The sequence below is a fragment of the Somniosus microcephalus genome, chromosome 13, assembly GCF_052327205.1.
Source record: "Somniosus microcephalus isolate GS21.2 chromosome 13, FLI_Smic_1.0, whole genome shotgun sequence".
Taxonomy (NCBI): domain Eukaryota; kingdom Metazoa; phylum Chordata; class Chondrichthyes; order Squaliformes; family Somniosidae; genus Somniosus; species Somniosus microcephalus.
Genome location: NC_140999.1, coordinates 17170204 through 17189539, shown reverse-complemented (window position 1 = coordinate 17189539; position 19336 = coordinate 17170204). Strand labels below are relative to the sequence as shown.

The 19336-nt window shown below is 47.8% G+C and overlaps 1 protein-coding gene across 14 annotated transcripts in view; it reads right to left on the bottom strand.

Annotated features, from left to right (window-relative positions):
* The window catches only part of LOC147108095 (transducin-like enhancer protein 4), a 227664-nt gene that overhangs the window by 40999 nt on the left and 167329 nt on the right, over nucleotides 1-19336 (bottom strand). For 13 of the 14 annotated variants that reach the window (XM_086004567.1, XM_086004562.1, XM_086004561.1 and 10 more), the window contains 3 exons: nucleotides 15824-15943; nucleotides 2094-2147; nucleotides 893-1045 (listed from right to left, as the gene is read on the bottom strand). In XM_086004567.1, coding sequence (XP_085860693.1) covers nucleotides 893-1045; nucleotides 2094-2147; nucleotides 15824-15943 — 327 coding nt within the window. The remainder of the gene's footprint in view (nucleotides 1-892; nucleotides 1046-2093; nucleotides 2148-15823; nucleotides 15944-19336) is intronic. The other variant, XM_086004564.1, reaches the window with a different exon arrangement.

Genomic DNA, 19336 nt, shown 5'->3' with positions numbered 1-19336 from the left:
TGTTTGAGGGGATAAACATTGGCCAGAATAGTGGGAGAGTTCTCTTACACTTTTTCGAACAGTGCCGTGGAATCTTTAACATCGACCTGAACAGGACCTCAGTCTAACGAAAGGGAACAAAACTTGAAATTCTTTAACAGTAGCAGGAGATGAATTTTATTTAAAGTTAAGTGCTACTAAAAATACCCCGAAACGGGGCAAAAATTAAACCATAAGAACACCAGGTAGAACGTACTTTTCACAATTAATTCTGAGGGCAATGAGTTGAGAAGCAATCTGATTCTCCGATTCTAGTTAATACTGCTGAACATCAAACACTTATAGGAAATCATTATATAGAAGAGACACAAAGACAACAGGTCAATAATCTGAAAGAATGATTCGCATTTTTATAGTGCCTTTCATGACCTCGGGATGCTTTACAGCCAATAAAGTACTTTTTGAAGTGTTGTAATGTAGGAAACGCAGTGGCCAATTTGCGCACAGCAAGGTCCCACAAACAGCAATGTGATAATGACCAGATAATCTGTTTTAGTGATGTTGATTGAGGGATAAATATTGGCCAGGACACCGTGGATAACTCCACTGCTCTTCTTCGAAATAGTGCCATGGGATCTTTTACGTCCACCTGAGAGGGCAGACGGGGCCTTGGTTTAACGTCTCATCTGAAAGACGGCAGCTCCGACAGTGCAGCACTCCCTCAGCACGGCACTGGAGTGTCAGCCTAGGTTCTGTGGAGTTGGACTCGAGCCCACAACCTTCTGACTCAGAAGCGAGAGCGCTACCCACTAAGCCACAGCTGAAGGCTGCGGATGCCATTCAGCACTCAAAAGCCCAGACACGCACTTCATCTCAAAACCTAGAGAAATCCACGCAGGAGAGCTCTACTTACCAGGCCCGGCTCTTTGGATTTGGCGGGTGGTGTGCTACGTGAGGAAGCCAGGGACGCAGGGCTGCTTGGTGCATCCTTTCTCAAAAGGTGGAACTTATCCAGCCCGTTTCCACGGGGTGAGTGGGATGGGCTGCCTTGTGGAGATGATGGATCCTGCATTCAAAAAGAAAGGGTCAGAAACGGAGATAGCCCAGGTCTCTGCTGTATGAACTTCGAATACTGTGAACCTGTGGGTAGTGGAGCGGGCCCAGGGGCCGTGTAGCCTGGTTCTGCTCCTACTTCTTGTGTTCTAATTCTGTGTTAGATTTCAGGAGATGGTTTTATTCCTATTCCTGGCTGGGGTGGAGATTGCCTTTACAGAAGGTAATAACTGTAGAAAATATAGGGACAGAGTGATCTCCTGGACGAGTTTCGATCGCCTAGATGGGTCAGAGAGGAATTTCCCAGATTTTTTCTCCCAAATTGGCCATTGGGTTTTTTATCTGGTTTTTCGCCTCTCCTGGGAGATCACATGGGTTCGGGTGGATGGAGAGTGATAGAAGATTTGAGGTTAGGATCAGATGGGCCAATTGGCCTACTCCTGCTCCTATTTCTTATGTTCTTATGAACAGTTCTGGTCTCCATATTATAAAAAGGATATAGAGGCACTGGAGAAGGTCCAAGGTTTATTAGAAGGATACCAGAACTGAGAGATTACAACGATCAGGAAAAATTGAACAGGCTCTTTTCTCTAGAAAGGAGAAGGCCGAGGGGTGACCTGATAGAAGTCTTTAAGATTATGATGGGGTTTGACAGGGTAGATGTAGAGAAGATGTTTCCACTTGTGGGCGAGACCAGAACTAGGGACCATTAATATAAGATAGTCACTAATATAAGATAGTCACTAATAAATCCAATAGGGAATTCAGGAGAAACTCCTTTACCCAGAGAGTGGTTAGAATGTGGAACTCGCTACCACATCTTCTCCATGTCTACCTTATCAAACCCCTTCATAAATTAAAGACCTCTATTAGGTCACCCCCTCAGCCTTCATCAGATTCTTAGAAAACAAAAATCATATATATATATATCAGTATGCTTTCTGACCAATTACATTATTTTATATGTTTGTTTTCAAAATCAAACTGTATCATTTTTAGTATTACAGACTCGCAAGACTGAAAATGGCAAAAAAGCAAAATTAACAAAAATGCATACAAACCTCATTTGAAACATCCACAACCAGGTTATCATCACTCTTATCGCCATCACTGTCCTGATTATAAAAGAGAAAAAGATGTAAGAGGCTACCAAAAGGCAAAGAAAAACAAGGACCATAATAATGTGCTGTGCAGTATCAGTAACCAATGTGTTGAGATTGTCTGTATGAAATTCCTCTCCCCCCCCCAACCCTATTTTAATAGGGACATTAGCCAATTGATTTTAAACAGATCAATAACTCCACCTTAAAACAGTGGACAAGGACACGCTAATGTGTTTGTTGCTAATATTTCACAGTACGATTTCAACTCCTGAGGTTCTGAGAGGATCACTTTCTGAGCTCGGACTGCGAGCGTGGAGCCTTGCCCATATCAGGAAATCGTGGGCAGGCTGTTATCTGGTTTTCCATCATGCCTGGCGAGTGAGTGAGGTGCACAGACTCAGAACGCCAGCCCGCAAATGTTTCTGTCCATTTACTTTTTAAAAAGTGTTAATTGCTTGTGGTTACCGCCACCTGGGTAGAAACGGATTTATTTGCGATTTTGCATCTATCTACACGTCGATGCAACGTTGCTGACACTTGTTGTGAAGGTCGTGGGTTCAAATCTCCACTCCAGAAACCTGAGCACAAAAATCTAACCTGACACACCAGTGCCGTACTGAAGGGGTGCTGCACTGTCGGAGGTGCCGTCTTTCGGATGAGACATTATGCTCTCTCAAGTGGACGTAAAAGATCCCATGGCACTATTTCGAAGAAGAGCAGGGGAGTTCTCCCCGGTGTCCTGGCCAATATTTATCCCTCAATCAACATCACTAAAACAGATTATCTGGTCATTATCACATTGCTGTTTGTGGGAACTTGCTGTGCGCAGATTGGCTGCTGTGTTTCCTACATTACAACAGTGACTACACTCCAAATGTACTTGATTGGAGACCTTGGTATCACGGTTTTGTCCCTCCCGCCCACTTCTCCCCCCCCCCCTGCTCCCAAAGGCGCTGACTCCCCACGGTCTGATGGGCGGCAACCACCCTCCTGTACCTCGCCCAAGTAGCCACTCTTCATGCATGATATACTGGGGTGGAAAAGCGTCTTGTGGCGATGTTGCACAACAGGCGCTATCACATCGGCTGCCCATTATACATCCCGTTCATCAATGAGTTCTATTGAAGTCAGTGGAGCTGTATACCGGGCGGGGAGCATAACAGGCGGCCTGTGCGATGCTGCCCCAAGACGAATTTCTATCCCACTGTCTATCAGTGGACAGCAGAGTCCGACCCTAACCTCTCCCAATAGCCACTCACATGCAATTTCAAACAGGAGCCACTGGATAGCGATTGGTTTCTTTAGTGCGGAAGCCATAAGAGCCATGTAGGAGAGAATTGCAGATTTGTGTCTCCTTCCGATGTTTTGGCACTGTCTCTCTACACCAGATCCAATAACTTGGACATGAGGGTAAGGAGCCAGCCAGGGCCCCCAGCGATCAGCCAAGTCTTTTGTAAGCTGGTTGCGAATAGGCTCACAAGGGTGTTGGTCGGTGACTTTCCAATTATCGCTCCTTCCCTTTGGGAAGCCCGCTATTTGGCAAACCCCTTCCCCCCTCCCCCACAACAGCGCGGAAGAAATCGGAGAACTGCGGACATGTTCTACCGCTCCAGAGCACACGCTATCCTGCCAGCCAGTGAGCAGCTGCTGTGCCCCGGCTTCTTTTTCCCATTTTCTTTCTGTCTTGTTAGTGTATCTAACCGCAAACACAGAAATAACAGAATAAAGGGACAAAGACTGACAAGCGAGCCACAACATTGTAGGGTAGGGTGTCACACCTGCAAATTCCCTCCCGGTGAGCTCTCAATCTTGTCCGTACCATCGAGGGGACGTCACAGAGCAGAGGCAAGGGCTTCTTCCCAGGAAGGGAGGGGGCACAGACTGTGGGAGTCCTACATTGGCATACTGACGTTCAAGAGTGATCGAGGCCTCAGAGCAGGTTACTAGACCAGCAAGCAAATTGCGCACATTTTTGGGCAGGAGCATAAAGAAATGAAAGGCAAAAATACATTGGGATTGTTCTCCTTACAGCAGAGAAGGTCAAGGGGAGATTTAAAATTCTGAGGAGTTTTGATAGAGTAAACAAGGAGAAACTGTCCAGTGGCAGGAGGGTCGGTAACCAGAGGACACAGATTTAAGGTAATTGGAAAAAGAACCAGAGGCGACATGAGAGAATTTTTTAGCGCGAGTTGTTGTGATCTGGAATGCGCTGCCTGAAAGGGCGGTGGAAGCAGATTCAATAGTAACTTTCAAAAGGGAATTGGATAAATACTAGAAAAGGAAAGAATTTGCAGGGCTCTGGGGAAAGAGCAGGGGAGTGGGACTAATTGGAGAGCTCTTTCAAAGAGCCGGCACAGGCACGATGGGACAAATGTGCTATACACAGATTCTATATTAATAAATCAAAGGAATGCATTACCAAAATCTAGAGTCACTCCCCCGATGGCTTAGTGGTTAAAGGCAGTGCCCAGTGTGCTACTGAGAATTCTGTTCTGTGCTGAGTATGTTGGTCTTGGCTTGGGCAATAGGTGAGGTGAAAGTACTGGCCTACGTATTCCTGGTTTAGGGGAGGGAAGATGAGTCAAGGTTCCTGCTCCTTGTTTCTCCATCTAGTGACTCTTGCTGGAAAGTACATGCGCGCTGGTGTCAGGTGAGGATTTGATCAGGCTCGCTGTGATGCCCGGTGACACTCTCTATCTAGCCTAACACGTGGCAGCATGGCCACTCGGGTAAGGCACTGGAGGTGGCCGCTGCCCACAGAACCGAATGGCAACACCAGTCAGTGCCTTCAGGAGAAAAAAAGACATTCGGTGGGGCGGGGGGGTGGTGGGTGGGCAGGGAAACAAGCCAAGGCTGGCTGAATTTGATCGTGTCGCTGAATGGGACACTGGATGAAATGAATACAGCCAGTCGTGTGATCCACAGCAAACAGAATCACTAATAGAACTTTCAGCACATCAGGCAAGTGCGGTACATGAACAAACAAGTTTATTACTGGAATACAACACGCATAGCTGATCGAGGCATGAGGTGAGAAGTGAGTACTTCAATCAACGAGTAGGCTCCCTTACTGCAGCATACATGTCCTGCAGTAGATTGAGTCCTCCGTGGTGTACGGCCCCTTTAAAGCTGTGCACAGCCGCACAATATTTAAATTAGATTACAAGAACGCAGACTTCGACTGTGCATTAGTGCCTACTGGCCTGCCAATCAGATTGCTCGATTATAATGAACCGTCTACTATTATAACAGAGGGCATTTAATCTTACATATCTGGATAGGAGGCCGGCTGTTAAAAAGAAGAGGCCATAATTCCCAAACAAAATGAAGCTATCACTATTCTTAGCCGTGTACTGTACTTGGCTTTCATCAAACACGCGCTGTGTTTGTAGCTCTCTGTGCTCCTTCAGCCCTCGCTCTGGAAGAACTGTAAACTGCCTTTCAAATGATCTGTGCTCTAATCGAGCTGTTTACAATGTCCCGGTTACATCATCAGTTTATCGTAACTGGCCGAGAAGCCTCCTCAACAAAGGGTAACAAGAGCTGGCTCCTGCCAGCAGTTTGATTAGCCGTTTGGCTGTGATTAAGCCCATTGCAGGCCCTGGATTTGCTCATCACCTCCTGGGCCAAATCACCATTTGGCCCACATAGGTCGGTAATAAAAAGTAGTCATTACAGCGGCACTCTGTGTGGGGCGTTTTAAATTGGACCGTTTCCCATTTTTTTTTCCCTTTCCTCTTACAATTCAAATTGAAGTTAATAGCTGCTACCACAGGCCTGCAGTCATGTTCCTTAGCAACCAAATCAGAAGGGTCACTGGCCTCAAGAGTCAAGCCAACAATAGAGGCTTAGAAAGCAGCCAATTCACAAAGATTTACTGACCAGTTTGGGATCTAGGTTCAGGGCGGGTGTATTTGTGGGAATTACACTGTTTGGTCTCTATTTTTTGGTGCGCACAACACTCGCTATTTTCAAAACTATTTTCTCCCAATCTCACACAGGCCGTACAGAGAGGGTAGGTGGGCGAGCTGGGCCCAGGCCTACACTAATGTTGCTCTGAGAACAGACAGGCGAGGTACCGAAGAGCAGTGCCGGAGTTGGCACCCACTGGCTTTTGGTCACCCCAGTTTTTTTTTTCCAGTACTTGTTACCTGCTGCTGGGGTACAGCTGAATGGGTGCAGTCAGCGTGGCACCTCACCCACATGGTGATTCTTCCATGTGTCCAATGCTGGCCTCACCTACTACCCTCCGTAAAACGCAGCCCTTTCACAAAGCTTTTGGTCACGCCTCTAATATCTCCTTTCGACTCAAGATCCATTTTCTTTCTGATTGCGAGTCTGTGAGGCGCCTTGAGACATCTTTCTATGTTAAAGGTGCTTTATAACAACAACAACTTGTATTTATATAGCGCCTTTAATGTAGTAAAATGTCCCACAGCGCTTCACTGGAGTATTAAAAGATATAAATTTGACACCGAGCCACATAAGGAGATATTAGGGCAGGCTTGGTCAAAGAGGTAGGTTTTAAGGGGCGTCTTAAAGGAGGAAAGAGAGGTAGAGAGGCGGAGAGGTTTAGGCAGGGAATTCCAGAGCTTAGGACCTTGGCAACAGAATAAATGCCAGTTGTTGTTGGGCTTGTACAAGAAACCAGGAGGCCCGACACTGAGCGAGACAATAACACATACTAGGATTTTACTTCTAGATATACTGACTTGATGCCAATCACACCATCGATAACAACCAGCGATCGGACAACAGGAAGAACAATAGTCAGGCCCTCTGCGACAGCTGCCATGTCTGAGGCTCACTCATATTAAACTGCTGCTACCTGGCTCAGCTTTGTCGAAAAGGAACGCCAGCAAAGTGAATTGTGTGTTTTCTACGATGAGCAGGGTTTGATCGTTAAGATTAATAAAGTCATGGTGGGGCTGACACTGAGAAATAAATTGCTCAGCACTCAGCAGTGAAGTTGCAGCTCATTTGGTGGTCGCCAGTAGAGGGCAGTAATGTGCTGGCAGTGCTGCAAGTCTGACAGCGACAAGCGCTCGAGAGAAAGGCTGAATCGATTCTTCCAAGACATACACCGAGCCTTGTGATGCTGTTTAAACGATGTTATTTGGTGGCGTGAGGCACTAAATTAAAGTTAATCACGCCTTTAAATGGATTTCTGTGGTGTTTATGTGCCAACGAGCAAAGACTGCGGAGAGGTTTGAAGGAGGAAATGGTCGCTGTGTTTATGCAGCACATGCAAGGACCATTTCCTATCCAGTGTAAAAACTGAAAGGGCCCTTTATACAGATAGGGAGTTGGCAAAGGAGACACAGCACCAATGTGCTGTGCCATGGAATGATTGGATATGGGTCAGTGCCTTAGGTTGCAGATCTCAGCTAGGGCACCGCGGGTAGGCCGGGCATATGCCAACAGCAACAACAACAACCTGCATTTATATAGCGCCTTTAACATAGTAAAACGTCCCAAGGTGCTTCACAGGAGTGTCATCAAACTAGATTTGGCACCCAGCTATATCAGGTGATATTAGGGTAGATGGTCAAAGAGGTAGGTTTTAAGGAGCGTCTTAAAGGAGGAAAGCGAGGTAGAGAGGTTATGGGAGAGAATTCCAGAGCATAGGGCCTCGGCAGCTGAAGGCACGGCCAATGGTGGAGTGATTAAAATCGGGGATGCGCAAGAGGCCAGAATTGGAGGAGCGCAGAGATCTCGGAGGTTTGTAGGGCTGGAGGAGATAGGGAGGGGAAGGAGGGTCAGGAGAATCGCTCTAGGCTGTTCTCATCTATTCCTTATCAGAGAGTTCTGCAGCAAGCATGATGCAGGACAGCCCAGACTTGTGTCATTTTTATATCGGTGAATGCAGTACTGACAACAGCATTTGCGTCACCAGTGACACATTATCAATATAAATAAGGCGAACTCCGCACTTCTAATGGTGTCCAGAGGCCTACTTTTCATCGTACCTTAAACTGCCCGTCGGAATAGAAGAAAAACAACATCTCCGATCTGTTGGCCCTCCAATGGGGAACAGCAGCGCACTACAAAACAAATATGGGGGCTAGTGATGTTCACAGGTCAAAGGTGTTTGTTTGAGGACCCCACTCCTAGCGGCGTGTGTCAAGAGAAAGCACCCACCTCTGCTTCGTACCACACCACATGGCAAATGGGAATGAGATAGCAGACAGTGAGGCAACTACCACTCTATGGCATAGCAAGGATACCACTGCTAAGCTGGTTGCCTTTGAGGCTGAACCTCGCCCTTGGCTTCCTCCTTAATGAGACAAGAACCTGATATGTGGGACATTGTGCAACAAAAGCTGCATTATTCCACTCTGGCGCATCCTCTGTGATGCCTTATTGAACTGATATCGCTCAAAAAAAGAAATCAGATCTCAATATTCTCCATCCCCACGGGGCTCATTTTGTGGGTAATTTTGATTTTGGACGATACTATAATATGGGCGATATCGGGTCAGCCGCCCATTACACATCTCTTCCGATGTATCAAAGTCGATGGAAGTGAAGATCGGGAGAGATGTGTAACGGGCGTGTTGGTCCAACATTGCCTGATTTACAGTATCGCCCAAGGTCAGAGTGACCCCCAATATATTCTAATCACCAATTCAAGAAGAAGACCATCATAGAACACAGGATAATAAACTGCACGCTATTTTAACATGACTCCGATGGACGGGCCACTTCTTCCGCATGCCCGATACGAGACTCCCAAAACAAGCGCTCTACGCGGAGCTCCGACACGGCAAGAGAGCCCCAGGTGGGCAGAGGAAACGCTTCAAGGACACCCTCAAAGACTCCTTGAAAGAGTGCAACATCCCCACCGACACCTGGGAATCCCTGGCCCAAGACTGCACAAAGTGGAGGAGAAGCATCCGGGAAGGCGGCGAACACCTCGAGTCTCTTCGCCGGGAGCAAGCGGAAGCCAAGCGCAAACAGCGGAAGGAGCGCACGTCAACCCAGGCACCCCACCCACCCCTTCAACCACCGTCTGCCCCACCTGTGACAGAGACTGTAGGTCCCGCATTGGACTCATCAGTCACCTGCGAACTCATTTTTAATGTGGAAGCAAGTCATCTTCGGTTCCGAGGGACTGCCTAAGAAGAAGCTTTTAACATGGGTTTTTGTGTGCGTCAGTTCCTTGTGAGGGCAGCAGTTTATGCCGGGGTCAGTGACGGGACCGCGCCAGCCACTTGTAGCGCGCACTGCCCGTGGACATGGTGGGGAAAGAGGGGAAGAGGCTCAGTGTCTGATTGCCCAGATCAAGGGGGAAGGCAGCTTGCTCAGACCACTCGCAGTTTAAATAGCAGCCGCAGCGGATTAGCAGTTCAACTCCACTTGAAATTTTTTTTTTTAAGGAGCGAAAAAGCCTTGAATTAACAGTTGGCGCGGACTGTTGATAGTAAACGCACAATATTAGTAACTCCAGGACAAACCAATTAAGGCAGACAGGCCTTTTCAACAAGGCTGCTTAAAGCTTTGTTATTAGACTGAGTTAAGCACAATGGCACCCCCATCACCCCATTATCTGCAGGGCCTGGGAAACACTCAAAAAGCCTCGGGATATTCAGACGCAGCCATACAGTAAGCACACAGGAGGCAGGCCGGGAGTTTGGTTAGGTCCGGGGCCAGAACAATGGGGGTCTCAATTGTGCAAATGAGCAGGAAATGAGGTTAAGAAGCTTTATCTGTGCGCAGTGGGTTTTTTTCCCGACTGACGATTTCCCTTGACAACGCGACATTCATTGATATGAGGGGAAATTATTATTATTATTTTTTAAAAACGACCTGTGCCACTTTAACATTTTCCCTTTCTGTATAAAATGAGATTTCTGAAACCACAGTGACAAACAAGGGCTGTGAGACTGCCCACTGCTGTGTGACCCATTCAATTTAATAAGAAATCATTATGTAGTTAGCACTAACAAGATTCCCGTGGGAATTTGAAACTGTAACACAAGCATATCTGTCCTGAAATGTAAGTGCTCACTGAAAAAAAGAATTACTTTTGTATATTTCTGGGTTAATGTTGGCATGATCGTTTTTAGTCAGCATATGTTACATGATTTGTGTGACACTGAGCGAAGCAGGGAGGACAGTCTGTGGCTATACAGTCTGAAAGACTTGCATTTATATCGCACGACCTCAGGACGTCCCAAAGCGCTTTACAACCTAGGAAGTACTTTTGAAGTGCAGTCACCGTGGTAATGTAAGAATCACGGAAGAAGCGCACGTCAACCCAAGCACCCCACCCACCCGCCCCTTCAACCACCGTCTACCCCACCTGTGACAGAGACTGCAGGTCCCGCATTGGACTCATCAGTCACCTGCGAACTCATTTTTAGTGTGGAAGCAAGTCATCCTCGGTCCCGAGGGACTGCCCGAGAAGAAGAATCACAGAATCACAGAAACCCCACAGTGCAGATAGAGGCCATTTCGGCCCATCGAGCCTGCACCGACACATATCCCACCCGATCCCCGTAACCCCTACACCAACACATATCCCACCCTATCCCCGTAACCCCACATATTTAATCCCCCTAACACTAAGGGTCAATTTATCATAGCCAATCAACCTAACCCGCACATCTTTGGACTGTGGGAGGAAACCGGAGCACCCGGAGGAAACCCACGCAAACACAGGGAGAATGTGCAAACTCCACACAGACAGTCGCCCGAGGCCGGATTCGAACCCGGGTCCCTGGCGCTGTGAGGCAACAGTGCTAACCACTATGCCACCGTGTTTAGTGTATACTGTGGGTATGCTAAGTAGTAAGAATCATGGCGGTCAATATGCACACAGCAAGGTCCCACAAATAGCAATGTGATGATGATCAGATCATCTCTCTCAAGTGTTGGTTGAGGGATAAATGTTGGCCAGGACACCAGGAGAATGTCCCTGCTCTTCCTGGAATAGTGTGGTGGGATTTTTTATATCTATCCGAGAGGATGGACGGGACCTCGGTCAGTCCGGCACTTTTGTGCTCAAGTCTCTGGCGTGAGACTTGAACCCACGACCTTCTGAGTCAGAGGCGAGAGTGCTACCAACTGAGCCAACTGAACATAAAAACGTCTGACATAAGACGTAGGAGCAGGAGTCGGTCATTTGGCCCCTCGAGCCTGCTCCGCCATTCAATAAGATCATGGCTGATCTGATCTTGGCCTCAACTCCACTTCCCTGCCCGCTCCCCGTAACCCTCGACTTCCTTATCGTTCAAAAATCTGTCTATCTCCCACTTAAATATATTCAATGACCCAGCCTCCACAACTCTCTGGGGAAGAGAATTCCAAAGACTCACGACCCTCTGAGAGAAGAAATTCCTCCTCATTTCCGATTTAAAAGGGTGCCCCCTTATTCTGAAATTATGCCCCCTAGTTCTAGATTTCCCCACGAGGGGAAACATCCTCTCTGCATCTACCCTGACAGTAAACACTTGTTAATTCTGGTGCTCTCTTTTGCCGATTCTTTAACTAGTTTTGTGAATGTGCTGGGATGCTTTGATGATATCACACTGTACGGTACAAAGCCAGTACAAACTGGAACTAAAGGCAGTGTCACATGAGGTCAATGAAACATAGAAGGGTTTTTAACTCCACTAAACTAGGAAAATAAAGATTTTTATTTATTCTTTTATGGGATGTGGGTGTCGCTGGCAAGGCCAGCATTTATTGCCCATCCCTAATTGCCCTCGAGAAGGTGGTGGTGAGCCGCCTTCTTGAAGCGCTGCAGTCCGTGTGGTGAAGGTGCTGTTAGGGAGGGAGTTTCAGGATTTTGACCCAGCGACAATGAAGGAATGGCGATATATTTCCAAGTCAGGATGGTGTGTGACTTGGAGGGGAGCTTGGAGGTGGTGGTGTTCCCAAGCGCCTGCTGCCCTTGTCCTTCTAGGTGGTAGAGGTTATGGGTTTGGGAGGTGCTGTCAAAGAAGACTTGGCGAGTTGCTGCAGTGTATCTTGTAGATGGTACACACTGCAGCTACGGTATGCCGGTGTTGGAAGGAGTGAATGTTTAAGGTGATGGATGGGGTGCTGATCAAGCGGGTTGCTTTGTCCTGGATGGTGTCGAGCTTCTTGAATGTTGTTGGAGCTGCACTCATCCAGGCAAATGGTGAGTATTCCATCACACTCCTTACATGTGCCTTGTAGGTGGTGGGAAGACTTTCGGGAGTCAGGAGGTGAGACACTCACTGCAGAATACCTAGCTTCTGGCCTGCTCTTGTACCCACAGTATTTATGTAACTGGTCCAGTTAAGTTTCTGGTCAATGGTGACCCTCCAGGATGTTGATGGCGGGAGATTCGACGATGGTAATGCCATTGAATGTCATGGGGAAGTGGTCAGACTCTTTCTTGTTGGAGATAGTCATTGCCTGGCACTTTTGTGGCGCAAATGTTACCTGCCACTTATCAGCCCAACCCTGAATGTTATCCAGGTCTTGCTGCACGCAGGCATGGACTGCTTCATTATCTGAGGAGTTGCGAATAGAAGTGAACACTGTGCAATCATCAGCAAACATCCACACTTCTGACCTTATGATGGAGGGAAGGTCATTGATGAAGCAGCTGAAGATGGTTGGGCCGAGGATATGGCCCTGAGGAACTCCTGCAGCGATGTCCTGAGCAGCTCCTTCAGCGATGTCCTTGGACAGAGATGATTAGCCTCCAACAACCACAACCATCTTCCTTTGTGCTAGGTATGACTTCAGCCAGTGGAGAGTTTTCCCCCTGATTCCCATTTACTTCAATTTTACTAGGGCTCCTTGGTGCCACACTCGGTCAAATGCTGCCTTGATATCAAGGGCAATTACCCTCACCTCTGGAATTCAGTTCTTTTGTCCATGTTTGGACCAAGGCTGTAATGAGGTCTGGAGCAGACTGGTCCTGGCAGAACCCAAACTGAGCATCAAAGAGCAGGTTATTGGTGAGTAAGTGGGGTTTTTCCAACAATCTGGTAGATTCTTGGTCATCATTTCTGATACTAGCTTTTTATTCCAGATTTATCTAATTAACTGAATTCAAATTCACAAACTGCCATGGTGGGATTTTGAACTCATGGCTCCGGATTATTAGTCCAGGCCTCTGGATTACTAGTTCAGTAACATAACCTCTGTGCTACTGTACCCAATCTTGATTGTGGTTTCACAGTGAGTACTGTCCTGACAGGGAAATGTCCTTCTAGTCACTATAGGTTAACAACATTATAAACCTAGTTCAAGGTTTTTCATGTTCCTTGGTTCTGTTGAAACCGGAAAAGCATTCTCAAAGATTGGGTTTATGATTTCACTAGAAACAGCAATCAGAGGAAATCTTCTCGCCCATGTTTACGACAATGGAACTAGTTAAACACAGTACCGAGGACTGAGTGGTTCACCTGGTTTGACCCGGGTTTTTTTATCTCCAGGAGCTAGGTCTGAATCAAGCCCAGGCTGACTATTGATTCCTGGGATGACAGGACTGTCGCATGAGGAGAGATTGGGTCGACTAGGCCTGTATTCACTAGAGTTTAGAAGAATGAGAGGGGATCTCAGTGAAATGTATAAAATTCTGACAGGGCTAGACAGACTGGATGCAGGGAGGATGTTTCCCTTGGCTGGGGTTATCTAGAATGAGGGGTCACAGCCTGAGGATACGGGGTAGGACATTTAGGACTGAGATGAGGAGAAATTTCTTCACTCAGAGGGTGGTGAACCTGTGGAATTCTCTACCACAGAAGGCTGTGGAGGCCAAGTCACTGAATATATTTAAGAAGGAGATAGATAGATTTCTAGACGCAAAAGGCATGAAGGGGTATGGGGAGAGAGCGGGAATATGGTATTGAGATAGAGGATCAGCCATGATCATATTGAATGGCGGAGCAGGCTCGAAGGGCCGAATGGCCGACTCCTGCTCCTATTTTTCTATGTTTTCTATGAAAGCTTGCTCTGTCTGTTGGTGGTAAAGGGTCTGACATCAAATGGGCTTGGAGTCTCAACCCAGTTGTGGCCGCCCTAAATTGCCAATGCTACTCAGTGAGGTTGTGGAATGCTTGGTGAAGGATTTGGAAAAACCTGCACTGTTGCTGTTGGGGGTGCACTCCTGAGGGTGGGACAGAGCAGAGTGAGCTTCCCTCTGCAGACGTCTGTACTACACCTGACCTTGGGAGTGAAAAGCGATCGCAATCCTCAAAACTAACAACATCCCACAAAATACACCTACATCATTTTTTTCCCTGATAGCGCAACACTTCAAGGGAATTAAATCCACACTTCGCACTTAAAAGTGTTTTAACAAGAGATAAGTAACAAAACAGCAAACATGGAGCTTCTAGTCTGCTATCCTTCATTTATCATCTTCACGCCTAAAATTCTTAATCTGCCAACAGGACAGTGTGGGCCACAACACCATTCCAGAAGGAGCATTTAACCGGATTCCTGGGCCTCACAAGCAACACTATTACATTACACAGAAATGCAGCCAACAAGAGACACATGCGTCTCCCTTTATTAGCTATATTCTGTGGTCCAGAGGCCCTCCGGGCATAGGGGATTAGGTAGAAAATGTGGGTCTACAAATACAAATAAATGTGAGGAGGTGGGGAGGCAGCACGGTGGCATAGTGGTTAGCACTGTTGCCTCACAGCGCCAGGGACCCGGGTTCGAATCCGGCCTCGGGTGACTGTCTGTGTGGAGTTTGCACGTTCTCCCCGTGTTTGCGTGGGTTTCCTCCGGGTGCTCCGGTTTCCTCCCACAGTCCAAAGATGTGCGGGTTAGTTTGATTGGCTATGATAAATTGACCCTTAGTGTTAGGGGGATTAAATACGTAGGGTTACGGGGATAGGGTGGGCTATGTGTTGGTATAGGGGTTACGGGGATCGGGTGGGATATGTGTCGGTGCAGGCTTGATGGGCCGAAATGGCCTCTATCTGCACTGTGGGGTTTCTGTGATTTCTGTGATTTCTGTGGTGCTTCACACATTTACAATTATACAGCAACTGGGGTTCTGCAGACTGGCCGCCCGACTTAAGGATAAAAGGAGCAGAGCGACGCGTCGGGCTCACTCTCCCTAGACAGTAGGGAAACATCTGGCCACTATACCGGGTCTTTTAAAGTTAATGAAGATGCAACACAAGTTAGTGAATGACCTGTATTCACCTGTGTTGTTTTTCTGTTCATCTATACATACATATCCATATCGGTCTACGATACATTAAAAGACGCGCAGATAGCGTGCATTTCCTATACTTACTTCAGGTGACATTTTCCCTGTCAATTCAATTCAATTCAATTCAACCCTATTGTTATCAAACAGTGTACCCTCTGACTCACTCCGAGCAACACCCTGGGAGGTCTAATGATATTTAAAATATTGCGGGTAACACACACTTTCCTTTTTAAGTGTCACCCTTAGTTCTTGTCACATTTTCGTCATCGCACTTTGTTGATAAGACCCCTACTGCTGTAAAGCAGCATATGCTCTGATTCACGACAAGCAATGCCACAGGAAGCCTGCGAGTATCTCTGGGGGCGAGGGGTGGGAAAGAAACTGTGTATATTTGTTCAAAAACCAGCGAAACCTGGCCTCTGGAGAACTGGCATTCTGCATGTGAGACTGAGATTCAAATTCAAGTCTCCTGCTCATGGTGGTGTTGTAACTACCATGCTGGCTAAATGAAATGAGCTCTTTAACATACATAATGTCCCACCGAGTCTTTGTCGTCACATTTCCTCTTCTTGCCATCGGTGCTGTAGTCGAGGGAGCCTCTGTGCTTGTCTTCAGCTGGCAGACTGTCGGAGGGAGACACAGATTTACTCTGGGGAAAGACAAGGACATTGAAATGTGTTAATCGTCTGAATACTAAAATCTAACAGGACTAGACAGACTAGATGCAGGAAGGATGTTCCCGATGGCAGGGGAGTCCAGAACCAGGGGTCACAGTCTAAAGATAAGGGGTAAGCCATTTAGGACTGAGATGAGGAGGAATTTCTTCACCCAGAGAGTGGTGAACCTGTGGAATTCACTACCACAGAAGGCAGTTGAGGCCAATTCATTAAATATATTCAAGAAGGAGTTAGATATATTTCTTAAGGCTAAAGGGATCAAGGGATATGGGGAGAAAGCAGGGACAGGGTACTGAATTTGGATGATCAGCCATGATCTCATTAAATGGCGGAGCAGGCTCGAGGGGCCGAATGGCCTACTCCTGCTCCTACCTTCTATGTTTCTATACTGTCCCAAGTCTCCGTTTTCTCTTGTCAAACGTGCATCCTTAGCAACCCACAACAACAACTTGCATTTATATAGCACCTTTAATGTCGTAAACCATCCCAAGGTGCTTCACAGGAGCGTTATCGAACAAAATTTGACACCGAGCCACATAAGAAGAAATTAGGGCAGGTTGGTCAAAGAGGTAGGTTTTAAGGAGCATCTTAAAGGAGAAAAGCGTGGTAGAGAGACGGAGAGGTTTAGGGAAGGAATTCCAGCGCTTAGGGCCTAGGCAGCTGAAGGCACGGCTGCCAATGGTGGAGCAATTAAAATCAGGGATGCTCAAGAGGCTAGAATTAGAGGAGCGCAGATATCTCGGGGGGGGGGGGCGGGGGGGGCTGGAGGAGGTTACAGAGATAGGGAGGGGCGAGGCCATGAAGGGATTTGAAAACAAGGATGAGAATTTTAAAATCGAGGCCTATTGAAATCCAGAAAGCTAGTTGCTTTTATGTTGCAAACCTGGCCCCTCAGGAAACTGACCCAAATGTGTGGCTATGCTACATTTGTACTTGAAGAGTGTGTGAAACAAAACCCACTGAACTAGACACTGAAAAGTACACTGCCTGTGATAGCTTAGCCGCTGAGTGGGTGAAAAGTACCAATGACGTAGCATTGCCTCATAATGTCACCGCGATGAATCCCCGCTTAGTTCTGTGTGCTGATTCAGCCCGTACCGAGTGGATCCTCATGACCATCAGTCTTAAAAGGTCCGGCCAGTATAGCTTGCACGAGATCGAGATGTCAGGAACTGGCAGCACCAAATGCAAAAGTAATGCCAGTAGTTCAATCAGTTTTTTAAAAATTTCTTCATTCTCAGGATGTGGGCCTCGTTGGCAAGCCAGCCATTTACTGCCCAATCCTTGGTTGCCCTGAGAAAGTGGCGGTGAGCTGCCTTCTTGAACCGCTGGGAGCGGCTTGCTAGAGAGCAACTAAGAGTCAACCATGTTAGTGTGGGCCTGAAGTCACATATAGGATGGGTAAGGACGGCAAGTTTCCTTCCCCTAAAGGACGTTAGTAAACCAGTTGGGTTTTTACGGCAATCCGACAGCTTCCTGGCCGCTTTGAAACTGATACCATTTCTTGATTTCCAGATTGTTTTTAATTGGAATTCAAATTCTCAAACTGCCATGGCAGGATTTGACCTCAAATTCTCTGGATTATTAGGCCAGGTCTCTGGAATACTCGTCCAGTATAACAACCACTAAACTACCATACCCCGTAGGTAGCTGATCATATGGTCGAGGCAGGTCTCAGATTCAATTCATTTAGCACTGAGATGAGGAGGAATTTCTTCACCCAGAGAGTGGTGAACCTGTGGAATTCTCTGCCACACAGGGCAGTTGAGGCCAATTTATTAAATATATTCAAGAAGGAGTTGGATATATTTCTTGAGGTTAAAGGGATCAAGGGATATGGGGAGAAAGCAGGGACCGGGTGCTGAATTTGGATGATCAGCCATGATCTCATTAAATGGCGGAGCGGGCTCGAGGGGCCGAATGGCCTACTCCTGCTCCTATCTTCTATGCTTCAATTCCCAGTCTTGTGCTGAGTTAGCACATCTCAGCCAGGGCAGTGATGGAGGTTCTACACTCTCCGCTTGCCTCCGTTGGTAACACTCTCATCTCTGGGTCAAGAAGCTTGTAGGTTTGAGCCTCACACCAAGACTTGAGGTTTACCGCTCCAGTGTCGTACCTAAGGAGGGCTGCCTTGCTGGAGCTGCTGTCCTTTGGGTGGGACATTAAAACTGAGATCCCGTCTGTTTGCTCAGGTGGATGTTAAAGATCTCACGTTACTATTCAAAGAAGGTAAGGGGTTTCACCTGGCAATCTGGCCAACATTCCTCCCTCAACCAATAAAACCAAAAAATGAGTAACCGTTCCTTCATCTCATTGCTGTTGGTGGATTGTTGCTGGCCTACACAAGTCACCGCACTCCAGAGTTAAACTGTGAAATGTTCTGACACAATAAGACACTATGGGGTAAAAATTGTGTAGGGGCCCTACCTTCGCCGGGGCGCTAAATTAGCATCCCCGTGGCCGATTTCCCTAGGTAGAGCCCCGAGAGGGAGGAGGGGCGCTACTGGAAGCGCCCCACATCCCTCTTGGGGCGCTGCGAGCCAATATCGCAGCTCTACGTGCCACAGCACCATGCGCCGAGGCACGTCGTACCGTGGTACTGCAGGCCTTCCTCCCCTTATTAAAGGGGAGGGGCCTGGCGCAGCGCGTCCCGGCGCCCAGCTGGGCCACCAGGGATCGGGAGTGCCGGCAAACGAGCCCGGCACTCAAGAGGAGTGCCGAGCTCACGGAGAGCAACCGGCACCCCGCGGGGGGTGGGGCTTCCCGGGGGCCGGGGACAGCGATGGGGGCAGGTGGCCAACAACAAAAATGGCCGCCCGCCACCTCCCCTTTAACTAGCGCCGCCCCGGCCGCAGGTAGGCACCCCCTGACCCCGGCGGACATAGTGTCCGGCGGTAAGTCGGTGGGGGGGGGGCCGTCATCCAATATTACAGCCGGGGCGCGAGCGGGGCGCTGCGCACAGTGATGACGTCATTGCCAGCAGCGCAGCACCACGCGGCGCTAACGGTTAACGGCGCCCCTAACCTCTCGCTGAATTTCGCGGGTGCTAACAGTAGGCGCAAATCAACCGAATTTAGCCCCCTATATAAATACAAGTATTATCGCTGCACTAATAATTGGACTCCACACCACCAGGCTAGGCAGGGCATAATCAGCAGATCCCACCATCAGGTGAGGGCAGCCTTGGTCCCAATCAACGTTCCCGGTAATCCCTTTTCAAAATTCTTCAAAATACACGCGTTTTTCTCCTTAAAGGGAACATTGGTCCTGATACCCCCAAAGTCAAATAGTCTGTTGATGTTCAATGTCAAGACTCACACAAGAATAATGCCTTCTCAGGAAAGGTGATGGAGGGCTCCTGGCGC